Below are 12,532 nucleotides of genomic sequence, written 5' to 3' on the forward strand. Positions count from 1 at the left end.
AGCAACTGATTCAGAACCACATCCAGCACTACAGCTGCACGAGAGAAATTTCAATTTAGCCCATATTAAGGGCTCACATACCACAAAATGCTTGAGCTCACCTGCAAGATGTCTGGAAGGCAGAAAGCAGTGTTAGCCACGCCAGCACCCACACCCCTTTTCTGAATTGCACCGAGTCCTTGGCCTCAGTGGCTCTGTAGAGATCCGTGGGCAACTAACACCTGTCTGTTAAAGATGGTCACCCAGGGAAAAATGTTACAGACAGAGGACACAGTAAATTTAGTGTCCCAGACAGTCACTGGGGGGCATCGGGGGACTAAAGACTCAGTGTCCAGGCAGGTACCTGCACACCTTCTCCCAGGCAGCTGGTAGAGCAAGGTTGTGGCTACAGCTTTTAGGCAGCAAAGACTGCGCCCCGGATAAACGGGTCTGACTGTTAGAGCAGGGCGGAGTTACATGCACTAGAGCTGAGCATCAGCCAAGCCCAGCTATCTCATGACCAGGACTCTTTGTCTTGTCATGGATGAAAGAAGAAGAAGGAAAATGATTTGTCAACACTGGACTTCACGTAACGTACCGAGCAGGCAGCAGTGCTTCCTGGACAAACACAGGAGAAACACAACTACTGTCTGTTACAGGTACAGTGCTGTCCTTTGAACCCTGCAAAAATGATGTTTACCTCCCACCTGCTTCCACACCCAGCGAGCAGCCTCTCTGTGAGTCTTGTCCCTGCATGGGCTTTGAGCCAGCACAACGCGAAGCTGCTCTGCACAGTGAGTGGAAAAGGAAAGGACAAACCGCTATCAGGAAAATAAATAGCACACAAATAAATAAGTGCCAGCAGTGCAGCAACACTGAACGTTAAATCTCGCAAGCTTTAAGAACGCTGAGGTAAGCAGCACCGATGGCTTGGGCAATATTTACCCAAACGTTAAATTGTGAGCCAGCGTTTGGTCTTAGAAAATCGGCAGTCGTTATCTCTGTGTGTAACACACGACTTCAGTCCAGGTGTCCCCGTCTGAAAGGCTCCTGTAAATCAGCTCCCCAGCACTTCCAGACAGAGGCACGTGCTGTTCCGCTTCCTCAGCAGATAGGAAATAGCTGAAGGGAAGCTAATCTGAGCCTGTGGCACTGGGAGTGCCTGTAAGATTGCCTTCAGAAGTTTAATTTTCATACACAGCTCTCTTGAAAACACTTCTGGGCTCTGCACGAGGTGCTAGGAAAACACTACAAGGAGCAAGAGGTAGTGTGCTACAGAAAGCCCTGTCCCGCCGTGCGGTACGCACAGCTCTGGAGAACTGCAAAGTACAGTCTGCCACCGCCAAGGGGGCTTTTTCCCCCATTAAAAAGAACCATTTGGGAAACATAAATTATTTAATGCCATACAAATAGAACCAATCCATATTAATGTGCACTAAGAAGCGATTTACGATTCACGGCACCATTTTCACCTACAACACTCACGGATCACTCAATAATAGATGAAGCTTTCCCGACATCACTCGTATGACAACAGATATCAATGAACTCTCAGTTATTCACAGCGCTTATTCTAAATCAGCTCCTGGGAACCGAGAGCCGCCAAAGCACAGCAAGAAACTCACCCCGTCATTCATTAAAGTATTAAACTATTACGCCGGCAGCTGGAACAGTCTTAAAAGCAGAAACCAAGCCCAAAACATAAATTCAGGCATTTCCAAAAAGCACGTAGAACGGTTTCTCTTTGTAGAATATGAAAAACACCGCAAAAATACTTAATTGAGGAGGCCAAAGGTGGACTTATACTTTATTTTTAAAGTCCATTTAAATTCTAAGTAGCTTTACTAACCAGATTTATTCCACTAGGCCGACAAAATAATCAAAGCATTGAATTGCAAAAGCAAAGCGTATTTCACATAGCACCAATCCCTTAAAAATAATAATAAAAATTTCCAAAAAGATACACAGCCCACTTTCACCTGTTCTTTTCACGCAAACAAGGATCACAAAGGGAGTGTCAGAGGCCAATCGTGTAGACTTCTTTGACATAATGTATCTACCAATTAGGTATTTATTGAATCAAGATGAAAACATGCAATAGTTTCCACCTGCATGAGCATTATTCTTAATGACACAGCTTCATACCTCTTAACAGTTGTGAAAATTTAATACAAGCTTCACAGCACTAAAAGCTAACGCCAGCACCATGAAACCTATTGCTATAAGAAAACTCAAGTTTTTAACATCAAATTGAGGTTTTGTTTGTTTTCTGATTTTAAGCCTCCCTAGACTATTTCATCTTCTAGCACTACAATCACTTTCCAAAGAGAGCACTGAAATTCCATGCACATAAACTAAAATATGCTGGTAGTCTCACCATCAGCCTCAAGATAAGAAACATTTCCTGAAATGATCATTTATGATAGTTGATAGCTGGTATTTTCCAGTAAGAAAATCTAAGGGTGATTAAAACAAATTAAAATTTCAGAGCATACCATCTTCAAAAATGATTAGAGACAGAAGACACACATTGTAAGCTGTTAATAGTTGTTGTAATTTTAGACTCATTTTTGTTCCATGGAAAAATATGCATTTCTGACAAAGGGAGAAAGGGACTAGACCAGAACAACAAAAAGCAAGCAAAGGCTGTTTCTGCACATACGCAAGGTGAGTCGCTGGCTGTCTGCCTTGTGTTTGCCACAGGTTGATGGAATCAACCCTATAGAACAGCTTTTGGTCACATTTTGAGCATTCAAACCCAGGACAGCTGTTTCTTAAGTTTTACCAGAAACCAGAGGACAGTCGGTTCTACAGAACCCACCGCTACCTTTGAAACCCTTCACAACTCAGGAACTCCTCCCCGATGTTCACCTCTCTTTAGAGATCTGCTCAGATCTCTTTAGAGATCTGCTTAGCGCCACCCTCAACATTCATCACCTATGACAAAACAAGAACGGAAACACAAAGCACAAGGCTGAGTAATGCGTAACTCGGGACTGGTGGTGGAAGAACAGGCCATCAGTAGCCTGAGCAACTTGAATTATTCCCATTCAAAGCCTAAGGCATCATCCCTCTACCACCTGCAAAGCAGCCTCACGCAAGCTGCTCGCTGCAGGTAAGCGCTGACACGCTGAGGTCTGCGGGGTACACGGCGTGCTGGGGTCAAGAAGTCTTGGAGTGGTAACGTGCTACATGTGCTGCCGTGAGAAAACAGAGCTGGTTTGTCACTCCATCAGCACCATCTGCAAGATAAGGCCTTGTTAGATACCCGTTATGGCTGCAAACTTCATTAGCCATGAAATTAACATCACAGCAGAGTGCAAAAACGCACACTGTATATTTGTGCAAATCAGCTCCTTACAAATTTAATTATAAAACATTAGTCGAGAACAAAAATTCATTAGGCAGTTTACAGTTAAACAACAGGCTAGCTAAGTTCAGAAGTTACTTCTGATTAAACACAGCTTCTCAGTTTCTGGATAATTTATCATTTTAATAATTTCCAAATGTCAACATAATGTACCCTTTTTTCTAAACATTTCATGATGTGAATGACATGCATAATTATACTTAGAACAATCTTATTATCTGGGGTATAATTATATCCAGCAATCAGCTGAGTAATAAGAACAGTGTAATACATTCTGAGCCCACAAGATAAACGGGCAGCAGACAACTCTTAATGAAAAGTGCAACTTACTTCACCATTACAGATTATTTGTTGACAAAAATAATTGTCCTTCTGCTTTATACATATATATATTATATATATGTATATATATGTATATATACACATGGCGTTTCCAGAAGACTTGCTGCATTTAGTGACACTAAATATTTATGACCTGAGACTATCACACTACCAGGACATTAAGCCACCCAACAAATTGCTGTTATAATCTACCCCCCCACAAAGAATGAGGCATCCTGCAAAAAAAATAAGTAAAACCCAAGGTAATGTAGTTTAAGCAGAACTAAACATTATGAAAAGGTTTCTGCTATGGTCAGTAAATGCAGAGAGGCATACCTAACTACGCTACAAAGCAAGACTGTTCATCTTCAATTTCCAAAATTCAGAAAAAATCCCAAAAGTGTTACTCCCAGATTCATTTCAGCTGTGTTTTTTTTTTTGCTTCCCTTAAAAAAGGATCAACTGAACAGCTCCAACCAAACTATTACTTGACAATATGATGCTTCTCAGAAAGATATTTTTTTCCTGCAGAGCTTGCAGTGGTCAGAACTACATCTTTTGTATGCGAAATACTACAGTATTAGCACAGTAAAAGAAACTCACTTAACTAATGTTTACCCACGTGGCTGCCTTTTTTTCCCTGTTTTGGATCCTAATGCACCTCCCATTTTTGTCTCAGACGTGGATGAGGGTGCCACCGAAAGAAAGGACTGGTGCTTTATTTAAAGCAAGCGACAAACAGCACCTAACACAGCAGAACCTTGGATGGGTTTAGGGAACCCCACACTCCACAGGCTGTACAGGAGCAGCAGGACCGCACGGGGCTCTCCTGGGTCCTGCAGGCACAAGCAGCCAGCTCCCTGAGGGAGCTGCAGGTCTGCCCTGGTTCTACCCCGGGTCCTGCCTGCGGCTTTCCAGGCAAGAGCACTGCTCTGGCTCACCAGGCTCTGCCAAACCAGTCCAAAATAACCAAATCACTTTCCTTCCCGACTGGGTGCCCAGCACAACTCTCATCTCTGTGCCTTTTGCATCTCCTCTGTGCCAGAACAGCGCCAAGGTGCAGCTCCGAGGCTTTCTTCCCTCTGCCATTGTCCTTCACACCCCTTTTGGGTCCCAGCGCAGGCAATCACTGAGCCCACATCCTGCACACGTCTAGCAACTCGCCCGGCACCTGCACCTGCACAGAGCTCTGCAGACAAGGACGATGTGCATCCTGCACAGCACAATCCACCAGGCTCCTGCAGTGCTGCTCACGGCTTCATACACACGAGGTGCACTCTTTGTGATTTGAAACTCGTGTGCGGGATGAGCTCTACAACCAGCGGTGCCAGGAGCATTTGCCTTGAAAATGGTATGCTTTAGGTATTTCGTAATTAATGGTTTTCTTTAGGCCAAATTTTTTTTGAAAGGTCGCTGGAGTTACTTTGTCTTCCTTCTCAAGCCCCTGCTCCCTGAATCATTCACACCTGTAATAAAACTCCCTTACCCTGATGAAAATATGAAATAATTCCTTTGAAATTTTTATTTTTGCTAGAGCATTTCAAATTCTAAGAAACTGTCTAACAAGGTAACTTACGGTACAAGCAGCAATCATTCTCCTGGCAGGCTTATCAGGTGGGAAAACCTTGCTGTAAAGTAAAGGACATAAGAATGCAGCCTTTAAAGGTGCTTCCTTTCGGACACCGTAAGAAAAGAGGGCAAGGAACAAAATAGAGAAAAATCTTTATAAAAGGTACCGTATGTAAGCCGTGACCCCCCACAGCAAACCCAACCTCTCGCTTACTCCCAGCACCTACACTCAAGCATTTCACTTCGGAGAACGCCGCAGCTTTAACCTGCTCGGTGTGAGCACAGACAAACTGTAAAAAAGCCATAAAAGATTAACAACCCCACACACTTTGGTCTCCTTTACAGCATGTTAATGCTTCCCTACAGGCAGACACAAACCCTTTACCTGCAGAGCACCAAAGGACTCCTCTATTTCACTAATTTGTCAGTACAACTTATATCTAATTTCTCAGCCATTCCTATGCAGCCTGACACAAACTCATCCACGTTCTGGCACGGTAAGGGTCTGCTGAGAAATGCACACAGCCAGGACGAAATACTAGGCAAAGCTTCAGACAGACAGGATAAAGGGATTGGCAATGTGTTTTTTCCCCACACCTTTTTGCAGCTTTGGCTAATAATAACTGTATTCTTTCCCATTATGTCATAGATGTGTGGGATTACTGTGCTCCCACCGTGTTCATCACTAAAGGCTTGACCAGAGAATGCTCAGAAGGTACTTGGGATTACTGACAGAATACACCAAGGTATACAAAAGTATTTAAAACTTGCTTTGTGCCACCAGTAATAAAAAGCATAACTATAGCCCCCCAAAAAATAAAAGCTAAGGAGCAAATGTGACATTTTAATTCAATATCCCCATGAAATAAGAGCTGAGCACTGTAAGGGCAAAAACGTCTCATCTTTGGCTGGCGGACGCGAGGCACAAACATCCACCCCCTACGGCAGCGGAAACCCATTACGACTTCCTGCTACCAAGTGGCTTGGCTTAAACAAACCAGGCTGGAAAACCAACGCATACTTAGGCATGAGAGCAAAATTAAGAAACAGGCTTCAAAAACCAGGCTCACAGATGTGAGAATTAGCAGACAGAATCCGAAAGGGCTACCATTCCAAGTAGGTTTGGAAAAAAAGAAAAAAAAAAAGTTTTTATATCAGTGTGTTCCCTTTTTTTTTTAGCAAGGTAGAGCCTGCAGCTAGGAGAGAAGCCGCAGAAGTCACCTAACCTGCCTTCCGTGCGACTCCGGGCACACCAGAACACCTGCAGCACCCGGGTGAAATCGCCCCAGGGTGCCTCCAGCACCCCATCAAAGAGCTGAACCCAGAGCAGGTGAAATTAATCCACACACCAGCAGGCTCTGACAGCACCAGGTATATCCCCTCATGACTTGACAACAGAGGAGGAGCTCACTCTTCTGGTTTATGGACCACGAGAGAGGAAGAAAGGGAAGGAGAGGGGATGGAGAGGTGTGAAATCAGCGTGATTTTGGTTAAGTCGTGGATTTCTTAGGCCTCAAACAACTTAACGTGGTGAGAACAAATGCGAGTTATTCTTAGGCTGAGGGAGTTAGGGAATAAGCCCAGGACAGCTGATAACTAGCCAAATTGTTTACTACAAGGCAAAACTCTGGGGATTACAACAAGCTGTATATTTGATTGTGGAGGAAATGGAGTAACAGCACTCAAACACTTAAGAGACTACTGTAACGTAAAAAGGTAAACTGTTTTTCACGCCCTGTGAGACAGAACAAGGAGGTGTGAGCTACAGAGGAAAGAAAACCTCGGATTTAGTTTCAAACGCTCGTTTCACCAGCTCAAAGCAAGAGATTCTCTGTCCCTGCCACAACTTTCCTGCCTGTGCCCCTCCAGCAGTGAAGGGATGTACTGGGGAGGCTGCTGATGGGGCTGCACGCCCCAGCTGCCAGAGGCAACACATCTGCAGCACGCTGAAGAACTTGACACAGAACGAACGACGCGCTCAGCCCTTGGAAGACAAAGTGCAGCTGATGCCACTGGAGGGGGAGGTGACCACATAACTTCATGGCAACTGGACAGGCAGACACACGGGAAGGATCTGGAGCATCACACCTTAAGCAGTTTTGCTTTAAGGATAGGTCTTCACTTATTTCGAGATGAACATCTTGTAAGGAGGCACAAAAAGACTCTCCTCTTGCAGTTAGTTACTATGACCAGAAAAAACAATAGTTCCTTATTCAACTGAATGCAAGCACAGCAGGAGCCATCAAGGAAAGGGCAAGCTTGGGTCACCCTCTGATTTACCTACTTAAGAAAAATTCTTACTGTTTAGATGTCAAATCAAATATTTTTCAAAGGAAAAGAGCTACTGTGCATAACGAACTGTTCTACAATACATCTGTGATGTTACTCTCATTGCTTTCCCCAGCAGAGGATTCTGCACTAGTAATGGCATCCAAAGTGTCAGAACAGCTCCTTCTGATGCTTCCGTTCAAAATAAACAGGCTTGCCCCTTCCAGTTAAATCTAAGTGCCAGGCAGTCCCATGTCTTCAGCTCCCTGGCGTTTTACAGAGGGAAGCTCCATGCAGAGGCTTAACACTAAATGGGAGCTGATCTCCAACCAGACAGCTGTGCTGCATCTCGGGCAGGCCCTGCCAACAGCCGCCTGCTTCTTCCTCAGCGCCGCTCACTCTGTTGTAGCAAACAGCTGGAGGAAATACTTGAGCCTAAAGACAACCACATCCCTCTGCTTGTTTTCCTCACTGTACCGGTTGCGTGATCCAGCTCCTGGGGCTGTGTCATCCCTTCTGCCACGCCAGCTTGGGACAGGAACAGCTATGGAGGTGCCGAGGTGACCGCTGAGGAGCCGTCCTCAGCTGTCAGTTCCTGCTTCTCACTCACATCAGGTCTACCACGTGGAGCACAGAGCAGCCCTACTGGGTTTGTTGAGGCAACTTTGAAAGATTTTGGAAGAGCATGCCACATGCTGCTTGGAGTATGACAAAAAGGCTGGAAACAGTACAGCAAAACAAGGAGACTGAACAGGATCGGCCCTTCCAGCGCAGCACAGCACCTAACTGGGAGACCAGCGCTCTCTTACCAGTGCAACTGGTCTGCGTGGCTGGGTCAGCTTCTCCTTCTGCTACAGCACAGGCCCAATGTCACGCGGAAAACAACGCGGCTGTCAACACTGGGACAAGCAAACCTCTCCTTCTGCTTTCCAGTGTAAGCAGAACAGTTTGCTACTTTTTTGCTGTAATTTCCTTCGGAAACAGATCGCTTTTCTTACCAGTACCGGGGTGGGGACTGGCTACCTTCCTTCCACTCCCCTCTCCCACAATTACAAGCACATCACTGACAATCTCCTTCTAATGGCTCATGGTTCAAAAATATTTAAGTAGAATTAAGTTAGGAAGTGCGGCTGGCAACCAGGCTTTTACACTGCCTGTCCTGGGTATTCACTTTTCCTTATATTCACAGAGTCCACAGGCATACTCGAAACGCATAAAGATTTAAGCGGAAATATCTCCAGAAAAAAAAAAATAAAATAAACCAGTCTCGATCAGCACACACACGTGTTGACCGTGCCACCTTCCTGAGGAGCCTTTCTGGGGGGCAGCCGCCCGGGCTCCCCGTGATGAGGGCGGCCCGGCTGACCCCAATGCTTCACCTGCCGTGAGCGCAGCTCCTGGGGCTCAACGCGCTCGTTAAGGGCGAACGAAACGCGAGGCAGGCAGCAAAACTTCTCACCTAACCCCGGGAGCACGATGCTGGCGTGGAAGCAGCACCACGGCCTTACCGCCGAGCCCCCGCCGCTCCCCTTCGCCTCAGCGGCCTCACCCCCCCCCCCGGCCCGGGCTGAGGCGAGGCCGGGCACGGCCCCGCAGCCTCTCCCCGCCGCTCCCCGTGTGAAGGCCCGGCCCGACCCGGCCCACACTCACGCATGAGGGTGCTGAAGGCCACGACGCCCAGGAGCCCCTGCAGGAAGATGCCGAAGCTGTCCATCAGGGCCCCGTTCTCGCAGCCTCGCTCGCCGGGCCGCGGGGGGCTCTCGGTGGGGCCGAGGCTGCCGTTGGGCGGCGGCGCCCCCATGGCGAGGCCCGGCCAGCGCCCGCCTCAGCGGCGCATGGCGGCGGTGGCTGTGGCGGTGTCGAGCCCGGCGGCGGCCGAGGCCGGGCCCCCGCCCCGCTTCCTGCGGCCCGCGGCCCGCCCCGGCGCGTCAGAGGCAGGCGGGGCCCGGCCCGGCCGCCCGGGGAGCGGAGGGAGGCGAGAGGCGGCTGAGGGCAGGGCAGGGGCTGAGCGAGGGGGGTTTTCTCTCGGGTCCCGTCAGGTTCAAGCCCCTCGGTGGTTGTGTGGAGGCCAAGGGGCGCTGCTGGAAGGCTGAGCTGCTGCCCAACAGCCCGGGGAATTTGTGTTATCCGTGGAAAACCAAAGCGGCTCGTTTTAAAATGCCGACTCGGTGCATGCTATCCACTCGTCAGAGGAGTCCGCAGAAGGAGCAGCAGCGCCTGCAAGGTTTGGCTACATCGGTTTACAGGCAACAATTAATGGGAACTGGCTTGTAGGCTCTGTCCTCAGCTCCGTTGTAGGACCTTCAGCAGCCCGTGAAACAAAATCTGGTACTTTAGGAGGCTTAGAGCTTGAACGTACCTGCCTTTGAGGGAACCATGGGTACCACCCAAACGAGCTGTTGACAAGGACGCTGGGCAAGTGGTATTTATGTAGTCAGCATTTCCTTTTAGACATAAAATGGAACACACCACCTAGTGTTCCCCACGCTTTTGGAAGATGGAAAACCACCCACGGGTAAGCAGCAGCGTTCGCCGTTATATTAACAACCAGAACCATCAGGAACAGTTTAAGTATCTTTTTTAATTTTCTTACAACCACTTAAAACTGTCATATACCACAAACTTATGTACACTATTTACAGACAAAACAAGCAAAATATCCATCCAAAATATTTTTTAAAAAATCCTCTGATTAAATTGTTACACCTGCTCAAACAATGGTGGGACTTAATAGGCATATCTTCTTGTGCATGTTTCTCTTCCATTTAGTACTTCAGTCTCACTGCATATATATATATATATTTAAAAGTTAAAGAAAGATAAAAACAACAAGCAGAAGGGACGCAACACAATATGCATTTAAATCTTTGTTTAAGAACAAGCAGCTAATTAAAAAAGGCAAAATACAGGAAAAGTGCATCAGTTCCAATGAGTTAGTATAAGAAAGAGGCCCACGTGTGGAGAGCAGGTACCCCCTTAGGGCAGAGCCTCCTAGAAGGCCTCTGATTGTCTACAAAGATTATTTTTTTAATTTAAACAAAAAATAGCAACAATAAAAAAAAAAAAAAAAAAAAAAAAAGAGAGGAGAAACATGACACCTCCAGAAAAAATATTTTTTTCCAAGAGGTTTCTTGGAAACTGGCGCTCAACAACTTTTGGGGTGGGCAAGAACTCATTTTTGCCCGGACTTCGTTGTTCATTGACTTGAGCGAGCCATGCCTGTGACTCGAGCAGAAGGCCTGTTCCTCCTGAATGGCACAATGGTGGAGGACTTCCACAGGCTCCGTGCCCATGGTTGTGCTGAGTCAGCCAGACCTACCGCCTCTGAATTTTGTCAGCGCAAGACCTGCTCGCTTCCATGGCTTAAAGCTGAGCCAACCACTGCTGGCTTTGCACTTAACATAGGAACTTTGTCTTCTCGTCAAAATGTCCCATCCTTATTGCCTGGTGCACTTCAGGACAACAGATGCAACTATGAGAAAGCTAGAAATGACCAGACCAGGGAGACAAAGTGACACCAGCCGTAAATTGTTTTCCCTAGATTTCATACAGATTATTATCATTTTAGAAAAACATGTAACAATAGAGGGGCTTGCTGTACCTGGTGTTCCCAAGTCCCCTCCTAATCCTTCACCCATAAGGCTGCCTTTGAAAACAAGGCTATGTGCACATTTGGGGAAGTTTGGCAGCACTCTAAAATTTGGATTCAGCACACAATCCCTTTAAAATGGAGCCTTCAGCCAACGCTTGAAGTCTCCTGACAGAGCCTATGTCTTTGTGCTTAGCTGTAGCAATTTGAGCTCACAGTAGGCAGTAACCAGTCTGCCACTAAGCAACAGGACCGGTTAAGGAGTAGCTTACTATCTATCTATCATGTTTTTGGCTTTTGGGTAAGAGCTTCTCCCCTAGCAATAGATTTGGTCCAAAGGTATCCAGTCTCCAGTTTGAGTTTGACAGTTATGAAGCCTATTCAATTACATTCAAAAATCTCTTTTCCTTTTGCCATGTCTTTGTACTTTATGCAGAAGATTGGAGAGCTCGGTCCAATCAGCTGTAAATATATTTACACTTCTGTGGACCTAGCAGCTAAATCCTTCTTCCCTCACTTAAAGCATCACTGGAATAAAGAATAAACCCCAGCAAAGTCTAAAGCAACAATGAAATAGTGCTGAAAGTTGTGACAAGGGAAAATAATCCTAACCACCACTGCAAACTCTGTACTGTTTCCCTTAATCCCAGGAGAGACTGCAAACACCCCTGGTGCTCTACACAACATGTAAACAAATTTGCCTTTTCTTTCTTTCCTCAAAGATCAACTTTTACAAGGGTTTAGCATTAGAAAAAAGTAGTCTTCATTCACCAAGATCTGTGCTGTACCTCTCCTCTCCTGGAAAGGTCACTTTCAGTTGCTGCTCATGCCTTGGGGGATCAATTTACCACATTACCCTTCAGCGACATTTTTGTCAAATACTTCTCTGCTATGGGCTCCTTGTGTTGATGCAGAGAGCAAACTGTAGTAACTCAACAAAATCTTTCTGCCCAGCAAGGCTAAGCTTAGCACAGTACGAGAGTCATGTGGAGGCACCACCATGTTTCTAAAGCTATGATGTGCAAACCAAGACTACACAATGCATATAAAAATAAGACAAGAATATAAGCTCTCAAGAATATAAACTAAGCAGTATCTCCTTTTTTCACACACATAAACAGTACATGACGCCCAAAGGAGAGCTCATTTTCTTGTAATGAAAACATTTCCAAGTCCAGGAGGCTGGACTTCATCTGTGTCATGTCTTAGGATGAATGGAAATGGTAGAGGACAGCACAACCCCCTGAAGCCTAAGTTAATTACCAAAGTCCCAGCAACTCCTGCTGGGGAAACACAGGTATCATCTAAAGCCAAGATTCAGGCATTGAGCTACCAAAACTCCAGTTCTGAAGAAAGGGAGCAACTAAAGCAGCATGTGAGCTGATTTCAAGTTATGTTGGTGTAAGATGAACAAACATAAGTGCAGTTGTCATCTG

The 12,532-nt window shown here is 46.2% G+C and overlaps 1 protein-coding gene across 1 annotated transcript in view; it reads right to left on the minus strand.

Annotated features, from left to right (window-relative positions):
- Window positions 1-9,376, minus strand: part of LOC116493024 (musculoskeletal embryonic nuclear protein 1) — a 39,001-nt gene extending 29,625 nt beyond the window's left edge. The window contains exon 1 of the mRNA XM_032194128.1: window positions 9,158-9,376. Coding sequence (XP_032050019.1) covers window positions 9,158-9,308 — 151 coding nt within the window. The 5' untranslated portion in view covers window positions 9,309-9,376. The remainder of the gene's footprint in view (window positions 1-9,157) is intronic.
- Between the last annotated feature and the right edge of the window lie 3,156 nt (window positions 9,377-12,532).

Source organism: Aythya fuligula, chromosome 10 (assembly GCF_009819795.1).
Source record: "Aythya fuligula isolate bAytFul2 chromosome 10, bAytFul2.pri, whole genome shotgun sequence".
Lineage (NCBI taxonomy): Eukaryota > Metazoa > Chordata > Aves > Anseriformes > Anatidae > Aythya > Aythya fuligula.